General features: G+C 37.2%; 1 protein-coding gene across 5 annotated transcripts; it reads right to left on the bottom strand.

Annotated features, from left to right (window-relative positions):
- Nucleotides 1-9,537: 9,537 nt before the first annotated feature.
- On the bottom strand, nucleotides 9,538-13,777 carry LOC129286756 (sugar transporter ERD6-like 5). 5 transcript variants are annotated; one of them, XM_054922773.1, is made up of 18 exons: nucleotides 13,432-13,777; nucleotides 13,260-13,322; nucleotides 13,094-13,183; nucleotides 12,945-13,004; nucleotides 12,799-12,864; nucleotides 12,631-12,696; nucleotides 12,467-12,542; nucleotides 12,309-12,373; nucleotides 12,075-12,167; nucleotides 11,905-11,985; nucleotides 11,717-11,801; nucleotides 11,565-11,608; nucleotides 11,419-11,481; nucleotides 11,257-11,316; nucleotides 11,068-11,121; nucleotides 10,861-10,920; nucleotides 9,890-10,004; nucleotides 9,538-9,807 (listed from the first exon to the last, which is right to left on the bottom strand). In XM_054922773.1, exons 1-18 carry the CDS (start codon nucleotides 13,561-13,563, stop codon nucleotides 9,683-9,685), a joined length of 1,398 nt encoding a protein of 465 aa, XP_054778748.1. In that variant the 5' UTR covers nucleotides 13,564-13,777; the 3' UTR covers nucleotides 9,538-9,682. The 5 variants fall into 5 exon arrangements, 4 of the variants coding, with proteins under 4 accessions (XP_054778748.1, XP_054778744.1, XP_054778745.1 ...); XM_054922769.1 differs by having other exon boundaries at nucleotides 12,309-12,542; XM_054922770.1 differs by lacking the exon at nucleotides 10,861-10,920 and having other exon boundaries at nucleotides 12,309-12,542.
- Nucleotides 13,778-18,040: the final 4,263 nt, after the last annotated feature.

Here is an 18,040-nt window from a genome sequence, read left to right as displayed (position 1 = left end):
GTGGATTTCCTTCCTCATTTGATCCTCAGTCTCCCCAGGTTGCATCTCCCGGAGCTGTCCCTTTCAAATCACTTTTACCAACTCAGCTCTGATTTTTTTTTCTGATTTGCTTATCCTCTGAGCATCCCACAATACGATCTGGTCAGTCCGGTAGGTTAAATTCTCTTGATTTCAACCTCCTCAGGGCTAATCACATGCGACGGGTCTGGCTGGTACTTTCTTCAATGTGACACATGAAACACGTTGTGTAGACCCGCTAACTGAGGCGGTAATGCCAACTGATAAGCCACCGGCCCAACTTTCTTCAAAACCTCAAAAGGACCCATATATCGAGGAGATAACTTTTTAGCCCGAATTGAGCGTCCAAACCCTGTCAATGGGAAACTTTGAGGAAGACATGATCCCCAATCTCAAAAGACAAGTCCTTACGACGATTATCTGCATAACTTTTCTGTCTACTCTGTGCTGTAAGAAGTTTTTGTTGGATCAATTGATTTTCTCTGTGGTCTCATCTACCACATCCGGTCCCATCATTGTCCTCTCACTCAACTCATACCAACAAAGAGGCGATCTGCATCGTCTTCCATACAATGCTTCATAAGGAGCCATTTGAATACTGGCTGATACTGTATATAAAGCTTGTTACTAAGCCACTCTGCCAGAGGTAAATGCTTATCCCAGCTTCCCTGAAGCTCTAGGGCACATGACCTCAACATATCCTCTAATGTCTGGATCGTCCGCTCAGTTTGTCCATCCGTTTGTGGATGATAAGACGTACTAATTTCAGATCTGTACCCATAGCCCTTTGCATAGCTTGCCATAAATTTGATGTAAACCGAGGATCACGGTCTGAAACAATATCCCTCGGTACCCCATGTAGTCGCACAATCTCCTTAATGTAGATCTCAGCATACCTATCAACCGTATAGGTGGTCTTGACCGGTAAGAAATGTGCTGACTTAGTCAAACGATCTACAATTACCCAGATAGAGTCAAAACTAGCCTGGGTCCTCGCAAACCAGATACAAAATCCATTGAAAATCTCCCCTTTCCATTTAAATCTCTCCAAAGCTGTAATAACCCCGATGGCTTTTGGTGCTCTATTTTGACCTTCTGACAGGTCAAACACTTACTAACATACTCTGTGACATCCTTTTTCATGCCTGGCCACCACCAATGACGCTGCATGTCATGATACATCTTAGTAGCACCGGGATGAAGGGTGTAGCTACTCGATGTGCCTCATCCAACAATTTCTTCCGAATAGACTCATTGTTAGGAATACACACCCCTATCCTTGAAAACCACATACCCATCATCACTAAACCAATAGTCCATTATCTCACCATTCTCGATGTCTTGACTTATTTTTGACAAAATCGGATCTTGAAGCTGAGCATCTCGTATCTCTTCCAAAATTCATTAGAAATAACCATAGTATTAAGACCATTCAAAGAGAACTTAGTCATACCCAAAAAAATTTCAACCAAAGATTCCATCAATCTATGCTCCCGAACCATTAAATAGGCTACATGTAAGGTCTTGCGACTAAGAGCATCTGCTACTACACATTTGCTTTCCCCGGATGATACTTAAATTCAAAATTATAATCTTTAAGAAACTCCATCCAACGTCTCTGTCTCATATTCAGCTCTTTTTGATCCACCAGGTACTTGAGACTTTTATGGTCGCTCATGACCCTGAACTCTGTTCCATAAAGATAATGACGCCAGATCTTTAACGCAAAGACCACCGCAGCCAACTCGAGATCATGTGTTGGATAATTCTCCTCATGCGGTCTAAGTTGTCTAGATGCATATGCCACTGCTCTCTCATCTTGCATTAGAACACAACCAAGACCCTTATGAGAGGCATCAGTATACACATCATAGGGCTTTTGAGGATCCGAAATCACCAATACTGGAGCTGTTGTTAACCTTTCTTTCAACTCAAGAAAAGCTGTCTCGCACTTATCATCCCAGATAAATGGCCTATCCTTCCTTGTGAGTCTAGTCAAAGGCATAGAAATCTGAGAGAAACCTTTGATAAAACGCCGGTAGTAACCTGCTAATCCCAGAAAACTACGGATCTCAGTTATCGATTTTGGTCTCTCCCATTGCATGACTGCTTCAACTTTATATGGATCAACTGCAATACCATTTGCCGACACGATATGTCCCAAGAACCTAACCTCTCTCATCCAAAACTCGCACTTACTGAGCTTGGCATATAGCTTATGATCTCGCAGAAACCTTAGGACAGTCCTCAAGTGTCTGGCATGCTGCTCCTCATCTTTAGAGTAGATCAGTATATCGTCAATAAAAACTACCACAAACTGATCCAAGAAAGGTCGAAAAATGCGGTTCATATAGTCCATGAAAACCGCAGGCGCATTAGTCAACCCGAATGGCATAACCAAAAACTCATAATGACCATATCGAGTCCTGAAAGCAGTCTTTGCCACATCCTTCTCACTAACTCTTAGCTGATGGTACCCTGAACGTAAATCAATTTTAGAGAAAATCGTGGCACCAACCAACTGATCTAAGAGATCATCGATGCGAGGCAGTGGGTACTTGTTCTTCACCGTAACCTTATTCAACTGCCTGTAATCGATACACAATCTTAAACTACCATCCTTCTTCTTCACAAATAAGACAGGAGATCCCCAAGGAGAAACACTAGGTCTAATAAATCCCTTATCTAACAGCTCCTCAAGTTGCTTCTTCAACTCAGCTAACTCTGAAGGAGCCATTCTATAGGGAGCCTTTGAAATTGGCTGAGTCCCCGGTACCAGGTCAATCGAGAATTCAACCTCACGTTCTGGAGGTAATCCTGATACATCCTCAGAAAACACCTCTGGGAACTCCCTAACAACCTCAATTTCATCCACTATACCTGTCTCAGACCCTTGGGTAGCGAGCACTACCACGTAAGCCTCACAACCCTGCTCAATCAACCTTTCAACTTGTAAAGAAGAAAGAAAACAAGAATGACCAGGGTATTCCTTGATCACCTCCGGTACTTCTACCAAAGTCACTGTCTTAGCCACACAATCTAAGACAGCACCATAAGCTGTCAACCAATCCATACCAATAATTAAATCAATTCCTTGCATAGGTAATTTGATCATATTTACCCAAGTCGATTGCCCATTAAAAGTCATCTTAGTCCTACATACCACACTGGATCGACCAACCAAACCAGAAGTAGAGGAAACTTCTATATCATGGGGCAACTGGTCAACAGGCATAGCCATTCTATCTAAGCGCTCGGCAGAAATAAAAGAATGCGTCGCACCACAATCAAACAAAGCTTCTAAATCGAGGCCACAGATAGAAACCATACCAGTGATTAGATTCGATGACTTCCTAGCCTCCTCCTGAGATACTGTATACACTCTACCAGGAATCACGTTCCTCCGGTCCGAGCTCTCATGTAAATCAGGGCAGTCACGGATCAAATGGCCTAACTTTCCACACTTATAACAAGCAAAGCAGCGACCAAAATGAACCCTACCACATCTATTGCAAGGTGACCTCGCTGTGCTTAGAATTGGGGCTTGACTGGTCTGTGAAGAACGTGCTGGAGCATTCCCAGAGAAACGAGAACCCCCAGATCTCATATTACCACCCCGATTACCTTGAAATCTTGAACCCCTATTTAAATTTCGATTACCAGAAGCAGAAGAAGACCCGATTCTAAAGGAGCCACTAGAAGAAGAACCAGAGCTAAAACCCATTCTCTTGGATACACCACCAGTAGGAGCCAACCCAAAAGAAAATCGACCTCGTGTATCCCTACTCCGGCTACTCTCTGTGTCTCGGCCTCGGCGAGCGGCAATCCTCAGACGATTGCACATCTCATCATATGTCGCCTCGCCTAACAAAGATAGCTGCTGGCGGTATTCTGGCCTCATCTTTTCTAATAACCTCTTTGCTTTCCACTTGCTATCATTAGAAGCCTTCAGATATGTTGAGAACTTAGACAGCTGATTGAATTTTCTTATAAAAGTCTCCTCGTCTAAGTCCCCCTGCTGAAATGCATGAAACTCTGCCTCTTTCTCATCTCTGAAAGCTGGCGGAAAGTGAAAATCATAAAATCTTTCTTTAAATTCATCCCAAGACATAGATCTTCCATCTGTGGGCTTAACAGAATCCCACCAATGCTTGGCTTCACCAACAAGCTGCATCGTAGCCAAGATAACCTTCTGCTCAGATGTACACCTCACAACAGTAAATAACTGCTCCATCCGATCCAACCACTCCTCAGCTTTCCCATCAAGCATACTACCATCATATGTAGTCGGATTAGAGCGAGAGAATTCCTTCCAAGGTTCAGATATGTCATCCTCTCGATTATTAACAACTGGTGCATGAGCTCCCATAGTACTAGAAGATCCCTGCCCAGCACTTAGGTCAACATGCTGATCTGGAACAGTATGACTTCTAAGATTTTGCTGTATATCCACCATAACTTCAAGCAGCCTAGCCATGACTGCATCTGTCCCCTGTGGTGGTGGTGGAGGTGGAGGCGGAGGTGGAGGCGGAGGAGGTAGAGGTGGTGGTCGTTCCTCATTCCTCGATCTACCCCTTCCCCTTCGAGCCATATTAGAACTGAAAGGTGTACGGCCACAAGCGTACGGACCTTTCTCCCCTCCTAAAGGAACAAGCCAGAGAAAGAAAAACCATATTAGTCCAGGTTAGTGGTAGAAGGGAAAGAGCATAAAAGTAATGTATTTAAGGTGCCAAGTAGGAAAAAGGAATCATAAACCTAAAACTGATACCAAATGTAACACTTGCCTTGAGTGTTATCCAAAAATCACATAATTCAAACAAACTAAGTGTGGTTAAGGAGTTGATCCTCTAACCAACTTAAGAAATAAATCATTTAAAACCTTAAAAATAATTATAGGTTCTACCTATAGCGCACGGAAGCAAGTTAGACGAAAATGGAATAAAAAGATGCTGTCATGACAGTAATTTATTGCTGTCATGACAGCCCTCCTGGGCCAACTTCCAGGAGGCGGTGTTCCGTCATTCGACCTCCGATTGAAGTGATTTTAAAGCTCACACGTCACATTCAAAGGGTACTATAAGTGTACCAAATTTCAAAAAGATCCAACGGTCGGATTAAAAATTAGACATGTTAAAAGATTGACTATTTTTGCTGTCATGACAGCTAAAAAGCTGTCATGACAGCACTTCCGGACCAACTTCCGGAGTGCACCATTTCATCATCTGACCTCCGATCGGAGTGATTCCAAAGCCCACATGTCACTTTTAAAGAATACTATTAGCATACTAAATTTTGAAAAGATCCAACGGACGGATTGAATTTTGTGCAGGTTACAAAATCAACACTGTAGCTGTCATGACAGCAATTTAATGCTGTCATGACAGCACCTCCAGACCAAATTCCGGAGTGCGTCGTTTCTCCGTCCGATATCCGATCGACGTGATTCCAAAGCCCACACGAAGCTTATAAAAGGTTTTACTTGTGACCCAAATTTTAGAGAAATCCAACGGTCGGATTAAGATTTGGACACCCGGATGCAAAAGTGCAGCTTTTTGGTAAAAACCATTTTCAAAATTGTCCAAATCCCATCCTAATGGTCACAAACCTGTGGAAACACTTTGGACACGTCAAATAAGATTAAAAACACTTGATAGAACATTCAAATGATGGAAAACCCCCATACATCAAAATTTGACCACCCGGGTGCCATTTCCTAAAATGGACCCTAAACCCCCAAAATGCACAAATCATACAAGAGTGGTCACAAATCAATCCAAATACCATGTATTTATATAAATACATATGCTAAACATTTTCACTTGGCTCAGAGCTCCTTGTGGGGCCCACGCACCCACTCTCTCTATCCAAGCTGTATGTTTTCCCATAGCACACCATTTGCAATGCAACCACTTTGCATTTGCTTATAAAATCACATATATATCAAAATAAAGATCTGCTTGTAATAGAAACTTGGTCTACTAAGTAAATCCATCAAAACCACACACCATAACCAAGTTTCCTAGCCACAAGTCTGCAAACAGACAAAAATTCATACACAAGCACACAATCCACACATATTCACACACACACACATAATCATATCCTACTGGCACCCTAATCTTAAATACATTACAATATATTTGCTCAAAAGAAAGGGGTTGCAGTTCTTTACAAATCACAAGCAAACCCCTAGCTTTGCTCTTTTCCCCGTCCACCACTGGATCCTTCGCCTGGACCTAGAATATTGAAAAGAAAGGGGTGAGACAACCACAGTCTCAGTAACAGTGAAATCTATATTGATTATTACAAAGTAAGCCATAATCAAATAAATGAATAATAAATTCAACATAGTATATAATTTAGCCATTTAAAATGCATGAATGCATGACCTAGGCCGGTATGGCCTTTCATGACCAACAGAATGCCCCTTGGCACTCTTTAACTCGCAGGTAAACCTTATACCTACTTGTACCTCCACAGGCACAAAACATAATCTAAGGCATGATCTAATCCACCGAACCGCCTATGCCCCTTCGACGTGAATCCTGAGCAGTCAAAGCTAACTCCCTCCCAGAGCCAGCCCGACTTACTCTCCATGTGAGGGCTACCTTGGCCTAGGCACTCAACCTCACACTTCATATGTCGGATTCCCTCCCCCACTGAGAGGTGTCGAACACTCAATACACTAACCACTTTAGTGCACTGAGCCCACAATACGTAAGACAACACTGAGTACTGACAGTGTGCCATAGAATATCAAAAATCCACACCTTCTCATTGGTGAACTCCCACCGAGATCATGCCTTTTACTCTTGTCTACCTTTCCTGAGTATTGACCATTCAACACTCTAAAGTAGTATAATATTTATAAATCTCATTTCCATAAAAACATTGTTATTAAACAATTAGAAAACATATTTGCACTATAATCAAAGTAGTACCCCATAACCCCTTATAAAGCACATTTAATCTTTTAAAACATGTAATGCATGATAACTAGTAATATTTATTCAAAAATAGCTAAAACAAAGTAATAAGAAATATAAATTCCCCTGTTACCTCAACCCTTTGGTACTAAAAGGGTTCCCCTTGTACAAAATAGGGCTCGGCTTGTTCCTTACTTCTCAATAAGTTCCACCAACAATTTTCTACAACATATAAGTGATCCACATCACTTATCATGACAAATAGTATTAATGAAGACTATAACTTATACCACACAACTTAGGTCAATGAGTCATAATCCACCCTAATGGTCCATATATTAAACCAACCATTCACATAGTATCACTTAACCACCAAAATCATTTATTAGCCATCACTAGGCTAATTTTCAATTTATATAATTTTTTTAATCAATTAAAAACCTTTACTTAGTGCCACCAACTTTCACCATTAGCCCTTATAATGAAAACCAAACCTTAATTTAAATCTTATTGGGCTCAAATAGCAAAATTATAACTAAATCAATAGGCTTAAACCATTGAGGAGCAAAAACCCAATTTCTCAAGGTTTATTTTGTGCCCAAAACACCTCTTTTCATCCAATTATTCACTCAAAACATTAGATCACTATATAGAAACTCAAAACATGCTCCCTAGAATCCAAAGAAACAAAAGCTTACAAGAATAAAGCCTTTGGGATCAAAATCCAAAAATTTCCTCTTCCAAAAATTGAAGAAAATCAAGAGAAAGAGAAGAGGATTGAAGTAGGGAGTTTACCTATCGTGTAGCCGAGCTCGCAACGGTCGCAAAGACTCCTAGATCCAAGCCTAACTCCCTCCCTTTCTCTTCTCTTCTTCCTCTCTCTCTCTCTCCCGTTTGTACGTTTGCTTCCTTTCTCATTTTCTCTGCGTTTCTGCATCAGTTTGCTCCTTAAAATGCTGGTCAAAAACTTTGGAAAAAATTACAAGAAAGGGCCCAATATTTTTTATTATTGCACAAAAGCCCGGATCAACTTTGGTAATTTTTCTCATAGTTAAAAATCAAATAAAACCAAACTTTTGCTTAGTAAAATTCGAACTCTGGGCCTCTATTAAATTATTCTAAATTTTAATTTAATTATAGATATTTTATTTTATTTTTGTTTATTTTTTTTAAATAAATTTGAGTCTTAAAATTTTTAGGATGTTACATTTAATACTTGCTGGATTCAATGAAAATGTATGGTCATTCTCCCTCCGTCACATGCTTCATTGTAAATGCGAGCTGTGATTTCTATTTGTTCTACACACCTATTCTTATACTATTAGATGCTTTAAAGATCTGATTATATTATAGAGGTAATTAATTTAAGATTTAAATTTTTTTAAAGACATTTATTCAAACTCTTTCTATAGCGACTGTTAGGTCAAAACATTTTTGTAGCACTTACACAAAGCTCCCTTCCCTTTTCCATCTACCCAACTAATAATGAGCAGTTAACTTACCGAATTTAATTTTGTAGGACCATTATACCTCCCTTTGTCATAAATAGTACTTAATTTTTTTTTTTTTAAAGAATATGCTGTCCCCACAATTTTCTTATGACATTTGTATTTTTTAACTTCTTTTGGTATATAACATCAATGAAATTCAATTATATTACAAAAGTAATAAACTGAAAATTCAAAAATTTTTACTGACTCTTATTCGAGTTTTTACCCATAGCAATGGATAGGTCAAAACATTTTTATAGTAATTAATATTTTTTTATATAAAAGAAAAACATGCTAATTTAATTTAAATCCATCAATTGAATTATGAATCACTATTTTGACCATTTAGCAATTGATCTTTCTTAAGATTTTAACTCCTCCTTGGGTTTTTTTTTTTTCCATTTTGTTGTAAATGCCATATTTTTCTTTCTGAGTGTATAGAAGGAGTTTAATCTATTGGAGCACAAAAATAAAGGCTTGTTTGGGTAACTTTCAATAGTATATCAAAATGACATTTGAAATGTACTTTTACCAAATTAAACAAGTAGTTCCATTCTCTAAGTCGATAGATTGAAAACCAAACACATACTAAAGGAGAAGTGAATAACTTATCAGAAACTCACTAAGACAAAAAAAATAAGTTATTTTTCCAAAAACAATGTGCAGTAGCCCTTTAAGGGCGGGAAAAAAGAAAAGGTGATGGCTGCTTCAAATGCTGAACACTTTTCTTCCTACTTTTATGCAATACAAATCAAGGCAGCGATATAACTTGAGCTAATTGATCTGTTCTGAAATATGCTATCAGCTTCTAATCCCTAAATCTTCAATTTCACTGAAGTGACTGAAAACAGATGACTTGGCCATATAAGTGCATTGAGATCAACCATGTTGGCTTGCTCATCTGGAGTGAAAAGGATCTAGCAAGAGGAAGCATCTTGTGTCTTTGAAAGTTCACAAGTGAAATCTTTTTTTCAAATCTTAAAAGATGTTAAGATAATTCCGACATGTTTTGGCTCTACATTTTGACATTCTTAAATAAAGCGCACGCCAAGAAGCTGTGCTTTATATATATATATATATATATATATATTGTTTAACAAGAAAAAAAAAATTGCTGCTAGTAAGGCTGCAAGTAGTGTACTAGATATCTCGAAATGATGCTAGACACCCATAAGCACGACTCAATCATGCAAGAACAATGGTGTCTAAAAGCAGAATTTTTTGGGAATTAACAAGGTTTGAAGAGATTTAGAGTGGATGATGGGTGAGTGATGCATGGATTTGCTCCAAACTTCGACCCTTGGTCTCTGGCACCAACATTGTGACGAACAGGAGCAGCGAACCAGAAAAAATGGTGTATATGAAAAACGTTCCTGCAAATCAAACAACAAACATGTTGATGCAACAGAGGATGCTAGCAGGCTTCTTTCGAGGAAAAGGATGTGGTAAGGCTACCTGATTCGCTCCATTCCATCATGAAGTTGCAAGTGTACGTCACCATCCATGAACATAAAAAGTTGGTCACCGTTATCAAGCTGCCCGCCGAACCTTTTATATTTATTGGATATATCTGAAATCCACAGCCACTATCATTTTCTCTAACATTGGCATGTGTGTGTGTTTGTGTATAATTAAAGGAAAACATTATTTTTTGTTCCTATACTTTGCTCAAGCTTTGTTATAGGCTCCTGTACCTTTTCCTCGGTGTTTCGGGCCCCTATACCTTTCTTTGTTTATAATGTTGGTCTTTATAGTTTCAGATGGCAATGTAGCACAAACGTTGCTAAGATTGTTGACATAAATGTGTTAAATGGGTGCTGAGTGCCTGAGTTGGACTTTTTAATAAGCAAAATAAACCAAAAAAAAAAAAAAGCAACATCAAAGGAAAAAAAAAAGTTGGTATGGAGTTAAAAAATTAATTATAGATATTTTTGGGATACTTAAAAAATTAAAAGACTCAATTTTTTTTTTAAAAAATTGCAAGTCTTAAGTTTAAAATCAAGATTAAATACATTTTAAATACTTTTTGAAATATTTTATAGATATTTTAAGTTGAGAGTTTTTTTTTTTCCTAACTCCAAGCTAGTCGTTTTTTTATTTGACATAGCTTTTTTAATTTATTTTTCTTATTCAAAAATCCAACTTGGCATCCATTTAACACACCGGCATAAAATTAATGGTGCTAGTGGACACTTCAACAATCTTAACACTATTTATGACATGTCGATGTCTTTCTAAAATTATAGGGACTAACATTGCATATGGAGAAAAGTATATAAACTTAGAACATCAAAAAAAATTACAGAGACCTGTAAGAAAACTTGAGCAAAGAATAAGGACTAAAAGTAATATTTTTCTAATTAATTATGCATATCCCAAAAGTTTTAGTGAATCTGATCAGACAAACATGGAGAAAAACTACAAACCTCTGACACTACCACCCATGGTATTCCCGCCGCACCCAGCGGATAAGCTACACTATATCCCTGAATGCATTGTCATTCAAACAAAATACTTGCTACTTCAACAACTAATATTATATTGGACAATGCTGAGATATATATATATATATATATAAATTTACACCAAACGCATCGTGCATAAAATATGGCCTACATATATTGAACACTTACCAATATTCCAATGAGCACCAAAATTGGAGCAAGCTTGCTGAATAAATGAGCTTCCTGGTCATCATAGAGTGCAAGAATTTTATGAATGTACTATAGCCTGTAGCTATATATTTGCGTGTGCATCCGTGCGTGGTGTGTGCATAAAGGAAAATAAAAAGATGTACAACTTTAGTTGCGGCGTATATAAACCTCAAAGCAAAACGACAAACCCGTGAGAAAGCAGCTCAAACACATTCCAGCAGCAGACAACTACAAACAATTAACTAAATGTCACATCGTCACCTCTACTTTAAATCAATAAAGATCAGTCATATCTGAACAAAATCTTCGAAGACCATTCTCATTTCTCACCATTAGAAGAGGCCGTCTTCCAAATTTATCAGCTAAGATTACACTCACAAGAACAGCTGGAATCTGCAGAATCACATCATTAAACTGTCAGAAAAATACATTCACTGTAGCAGCTAGTTAACCATAAAAACCCACGCAAGGCATACTTCTACAATGGCCACTGCTACGGTTCCAATGGTACTTGAAAATCCTGACAAATTTCATACCAAGTTACAGACGATTCTTTCATCTAATTACACAGAATGTTTGTAAAATTAGAAGTCCAATATATTCGTCATAAGCATTGCATTTGACTTACCGGCTTCTTCAAATATGGAACTTACATAATATGAAATTGCATTTGCGCCCCCAAAATTTTGCAGTGACATCAAACCAACCCCAATCTATCATAATCACAAGGAAAAAAAGGAGATATCCAAGTAAATACAAGTATATAACTAACCAGTCTTTTATTTATAAGCATAGAGTTGCTAAGTAATTGCTTACAACTAATACACGGGCATATCTTCTCTGAAATATTTCAAAAATAGTCCCTTCTGATTGTTGTCCCATAGTTTCTATGAAATCCTGTCAAATCCCCCATGAATATAAGAATATTGTCGCTGATACACACACACACACACAAATAATTATAATTAAGTGAAGGCTAACATTACTCTGATATCGGCAGCTTCTTGACTAACATCAGCATTTTTGCCTCTAAGACGTTGCAGTGAAGCTTCAGCATCTTTTTCGCGACCAGCCTTTGCCTACATTTATTATAGCTGCTATTTTTCACTTAAAGGCCCAGACAGGCAACAATCGGTGAGCTCAATGTGGACATTATCCATGCATGTTTCACGGATGGTGCATGTGAAGTGAATGTGTCTAAGAATTTGAATATAATTCACCATCCATCTAGGAGATTCTGGAATGAAAAATAGTCCAACAGCTTGTAGGAGACTAGGAATTAAACCTGCAGCAGTATTAAGAGTTAGATTGAAACGTTGATGGTTTTCAACTAAGCCAAAGCCCAAATGAGAGGGAGGAAGGAATAAGAAGAAATAACCCAGAAGAGCCAAAATGCGCCAGTTAATAAGGATGCCGATGATATATACCAGAGAAATTCCAGAGCATATCAGCAACTGCACATGAATTAGTCACTTCAAGCATTTAAATACTGGCCTGTCCACATTTTCAAGATCTTTTCGCATTACATATGTAAATATAGACCTGATTTGCTGATGTGAACTGTCCCCTGCTCTCCTTGGTCGATATTTCTGCAATATACATGGGCACCTGTTTTGGATAGAAAATATTCTGATTTTCGGATATTGAGTTATCGAATTATATACATCGTATGATCCTAGCAAACATAATTAACCCAAAATAATCAATTACCACGAAAGTTACAATCCCAATTGAAAAGCCCAAAAGCAGCCTGCCAAGGTCCAACCAGAAAGCATTCTGCAATTCATTAACGAACCACACCTTATCGTCTATGCTTACAAATGATTAGTGGAGAAAGAGGGAACACTGAAACCAACCTTTGCAAGAACTACGGCAATCCACCCAGCTACGCTGAAAACATCAGCCAGCCACAGCGCCTGATATGCCAGAAAGAATTGAGTGTTGGGAGGTGATACAAGGTGTCAAGGAAATAAGCATGTTTTGCAGAAGTAATGAGAAGACTTACACCTCTTCGGCCAACGAAATCAGCTAATTTCCCATTGATGAGTGCACCAAACACTCCCCCTATTGTAAATATTGAGCCGAAAAAGGAGTACTAGGTGACAGGTCGAGTTAGCAAGTTAGACAGAGATAGTGGAAGCAAATTGGAGAATTTCAGAAGAGAAAGTTACTTGCGCAACAGAGAGTCCCAAATCCTTCCTGATTCCTGATTCAGAAGGTGACGAGAATGCTGACTGCAAAATCATGAGATCCAAAAGTGGTAATTAATGGCATTGATGTAGCCACAAGGAGGGAGAGGGGGAGAGAGAGAGAGAGAGAGAGAGAGAGAGAGATGGTACTTACAGCATATCCTATATTCACGGAACCACAGAGAGCAACTAATGAACTGAAGGCAACGACTGGTGTTAGGGACCGATGTTTTCTAGGTTGTTCCCAGTGATTCAGAGGTGTTTCTTCGTTCACCTCTCCTTCCATGATTTCTCTCGACAAATGCTTCGGGCACAATATACATTATTCTAAAAGGAGCTGTGCGTTCTTGAAGAAATTCAAGGCACAGAAGATAGAAGACGACAACACAACCAACCGTACGAATTTCGTTAGCTGGCCTGGAATTCTCGGACCTACTCTTCCGAGTACTTTCAAGTCTGAACGGTCGGCAACTATTCGTGAGCCCCATTGGTAGGTGGCAGTGAAGGGGAGATCAGAGGAGCCAGGAGGGATCTAACGAATTTCAATTTTAAAAATTATCTTTTCAACTTAATTTGAAAAAATTACAATAGAATAGAGTTAAATACAATGAGTTCTCACAAATAAAATAAATTATTATGAACTCCCATCATCTTTAAAGGTAAATAATTCTAAAACTAAAACGGCTTATTAGCCTTTGACTAATTAAAAGGAAAAAAAAATAAAGGAAAGAAGACCTGTTTTCACGCATGATAGAGGCAAAAGTAGCTAAGGTGCATCTTACAATCATCTTTCAAATGAGATACAGAAGGATCATCGTATAGCTAGAAGGTGAACTATTCTTGTGATCATCTTTAATTTAAGGTGTGTAGAAGTTTGTGAAGGAAGAGGGCTGATGTTCAAACCTTCTTGTACCCAACTTTGAGCTTTAAAGAATTTGATAGTGTGACCTCATGATATTAGGTAAATGATGAAATTGATTTGCATATACCTCCTTGTTAATTATTTCATTTGGTGTTTTATTACTTGTTGATAGAATATGGTTGTCTCTTTCTCTCCTTATAGGCATATGAGTCATGGGTAGTTCTCTCTCTCTCTCTCTCTCGCTCTTTTGATTGATACATTTATCATAGGTGGTCATTGGCCTTACATTAATAATAATGTATTCAAGATCTAGTACTACTTGATTGAGCTAATGAGTCTGTCATGAGATAGTAAAATGTGTTGTTAATAGCTGAAACGTAAGTTGTCAATATACTATAGTAGTTGTTAATATGTTGTGTGTCATGTAGGTAAGAATATCTTGTGTGTGTTGTTAATAGATAACGGTTAAGTTATTAATATGTATGGATAGTTGTCAATACGTTGTGTGCAATACAGGTTGACAATATCTTGTTTATGTTGTTAATTACTGAAGTTTAAGTTGTCAATATTCTATGGGTAATTATCAATATGTTGTATATTTGCAGGTTGACAAAAAGATGGCTAGTACTTCTAGAAACATCTATTATATTTTTTCATATAGGAGGGAAACTTACATATGATGGCTAAAGTAGTATGCAATATATGAGTGGGGGTGTAAGAACAAGAAGTATAAAGGAAGGGATAAGTTATGAAGAACTGAGAAGAATGTTATCATCAATTATTGGGTGCGAAAATATTAGAAGTGAGATGAAGTTCATACTTAGCATTGACAAAAGTATACTTATAGATCTTCTTGATGATGATGGAGTAGAATATTTAGTTAAGTAAAATGAAAAAGTTGGACATGTAATAGTTTCAAATAAAAATGACACTGTACAAGTATTAATGGATAACAAACTGAGTACCAAAATATGTAAGTTGTGTTAATTATTTTTGTTAACATAGATAATATTAAGATGTAGTATTACTAATGTGTTTGGATTGTAATTTTCTATAAGACAAATAATTTATTGGGAGGTTCAGGAGGAGGCTCTTTATCTCTACTTAGTTTGTGTCCTAAGATTGAAGACTTACTATTAGAATGTGCTATACAAATGGTAACCTACTGCATACCTAAAATGAATTCATCGAAATGGAATGACTTGTTTGTAGGTAAGGGCTAAATGTTTACTGACATAATGGCCTTCAGACAAACTTTATACAAGTATAGTAGTGGGCATATGTTTTCATATAAGTTTGAGAAGAATAATACAAAAAGGTTATTGCTGAGTACAATATGAGAGCTGTCCATGGAATATTGCCGCATATTCAATAGGAAAGCATAGTGGATCTTTGAGGGTAACAAGATTCAATAGCAAGCACATCCATATTGCACAAGACAACCTTATTGTTTCACACACGAGCAAGGTCAAATTTAACATCACCGATCATTACTAATGCTTTGAGGTCTACTATAAGCAAGAGTACAAATGAAATTAGAAGAGACTTATATAGAGAGTATGGTGTGCGATTACCTACAATCAAGTATATAGGGGAATAGAAAAATTGATACAAGAAATACATGGTCTTCTACAAGAATTTTTATATGATAATCCCTTAGATTTGTGATAGATTAAGTGAAATTGATCCAACAATAGTTGCAAATGGGATGCTTCTGATAGTAATAGATTTGAGAGGTTATCCATTGCATATGATGCTGTATTTTAGGTTTTCTAGAAGGTTATTGACACATATAGATAGATGCTTTCTAAACAATCCATAGAAGAGAACATTGTTGATAGCTTCTGCTTACAACACAGGACAATGACCTATTTCCACTAGCATATGCTATTATGAGTGGGAAAACATTTAAAAGATTAGTCTTGGTTTCTCAAAAGTGTCAAAGACATCACAAGATCGGTTGAGATAACATTAGTTTTTGATAGACATAATGCTATTGTTAGGGCTATGCAAGCTATCTTTAGTGGCGAAAGACATGTATATTGCTACCATTATGTGAAGGAAAATTTTAGTGCAGAATATGTAAAAATCAATAAAGGTTAGAGGAGGACATTAAGAATAGCAAAGAGGTTATATTCAAAGTGCTTGATGCTATTGCTTATACTGGGCATAAGAAAAAATTAATATTATCATAGGGAACCTTAGATTGTTCAGTTCAAAATTGGCATAATAGTTAAAGCTCAAGAGGATATAGATTGATGGGAAAAATTTAAGTTTTCTTATAAATGATAGGATAACATTATAACAAAGCTTGTTAAATCATTTAATGCTTGGATTGTGAAGGAGAGAAAGCACAACGTTGATGTTTTAATATATGAGCATCAAGAAAAAATTGACAAACAAGATGTTGGCATCCAAAATGGCTATGATTCATTAGAAAGATGGGGTAGGACCTAATATAGAGGCAAAATTGATGGAGCAAGTTGTGGGGATTGAAAATTTTCACAATTTATGAAGAAAATTGGATCTTGATACAAACCTTTTCTCCTAAGGGATAATTCATTTGAATGTAGATATTGCAACATATGAATGTACTTATTTGACATGGCAAATGAGTGGAATACCTTGTGCACATGCATGTGCAGTAATAAAGCTAGTTCATGAAAATGTGTACATATATGTGGGTATTGCTATAAGTTGACATCACAACAAAAAATTTATGCTCTCAGTATGAGGCTTGTGTCCACACATGATATCCCATGTTTAGGTGCATTGATAGTGACAAATATGTTAACCCAAACATTCTTGGAGTTATCGAAGACTAAAAGGCCTTTAAGAAGGCCTAAGACGAAAAAAATGTGAATTTTGATTTCAAAAGAAGAAGTTTTATTATTGTAGAAGATATATCAGGCTGGTCATACTTTCATGCTTGCAAGAACCCTAATCCATGCTGATTAATGCTAGGGAGATGCATTTTTTTTGGTTTACATTGCTGATACTTTTTGTAACTTTATATGGTATTTTTTTATAAATGCATATGATATTTTCCTGTAAATGCATCAAAAGGTGCAGTATATTCATGCAGCCCATGATGTTATTTTTAAATAGGTTGTCAATATTATGTCAATGCATGGATGATGTTTCTACAATTACTCTATATGCTGAAGTTGTAAATACTAATGTAAGCCTTGTTAATAATGAATGAAGAAAGTTATCATCCCCCCTTAATGACTTGTCATTCCCCCTACCCTAATTGTTAAAGATTGCCATATAATAATTGTGCGTTTGCTTAAATGCTTGTCACACATAAAACATGATAAGTTGTGAGTGTCACTCTCTTAGTTGTCATTCTCCCTACTCAACTTGTCAATTCCCCTTTTTTAATTGTCATTTTTCCTTGCCCACTTGTTGACGATTGCCATGCAATAATTGTGCCTTTGCTCAGATTGTTGTCACACTTAAAACTTGGTAAGTTGTAAATGTCTCTTTCCTAGTTGTCATTCCCCCTACTTAACTTGTCAATCCCCCTTATCCCAGTTGTCCTTCCCCTTTGCCCACTTATTAATGATTGCCTTGTAATAATTGTACCTTTGCTCATATTGTTGTTACACCTAAACTTGATAAGTTGTGAATGTCCCTCATCCAATTGGCATTCCCCTTATCCAACTTGTCAACCCTCCTATCCCAGTTGTGAATGGCCTAATTAAAAATTTAAACTTGAGTCATCATTAAATAAATCTAGTTTAATAGTAAGGAGCATTCGGTTGAAGCAATTCCTTTGAAAAAAGTTAACAATATCCATCAACAATTATGCATAAAGAAATGACAAGTAAATATGAAGTTAATGACAAGTGTAGACATACACAAGCATGTCCTAGCTTTTCCTTTATATCCATTTGTC

This window comes from Prosopis cineraria, unplaced genomic scaffold, assembly GCF_029017545.1.
Source record: "Prosopis cineraria cultivar Desert tree isolate PC_DT_omini unplaced genomic scaffold, ASM2901754v1 PC11, whole genome shotgun sequence".
NCBI lineage: Eukaryota > Viridiplantae > Streptophyta > Magnoliopsida > Fabales > Fabaceae > Prosopis > Prosopis cineraria.
The sequence above is the reverse complement of the archived record's forward strand: the minus strand, read 5'-3'. Positions and strand labels throughout refer to the sequence as shown.

Excerpts from the sequence above, each read along its gene's own strand:
- LOC129286756 (XM_054922769.1), bottom strand. The coding sequence starts at position 13,563 with ATGGAAGGAGAGGTGAACGAAGAAACACCTCTGAATCACTGGGAACAA. Across the intron at positions 13,323-13,431 it reads CCGTGAATATAGGATATGCT|TCAGCATTCTCGTCACCTTC; the intron begins GTAAGTACCATC and ends ATGATTTTGCAG. Across the intron at positions 12,168-12,308 it reads CAGAATCTCCTAGATGGATG|GCAAAGGCTGGTCGCGAAAA; the intron begins GTGAATTATATT and ends TAATAAATGTAG.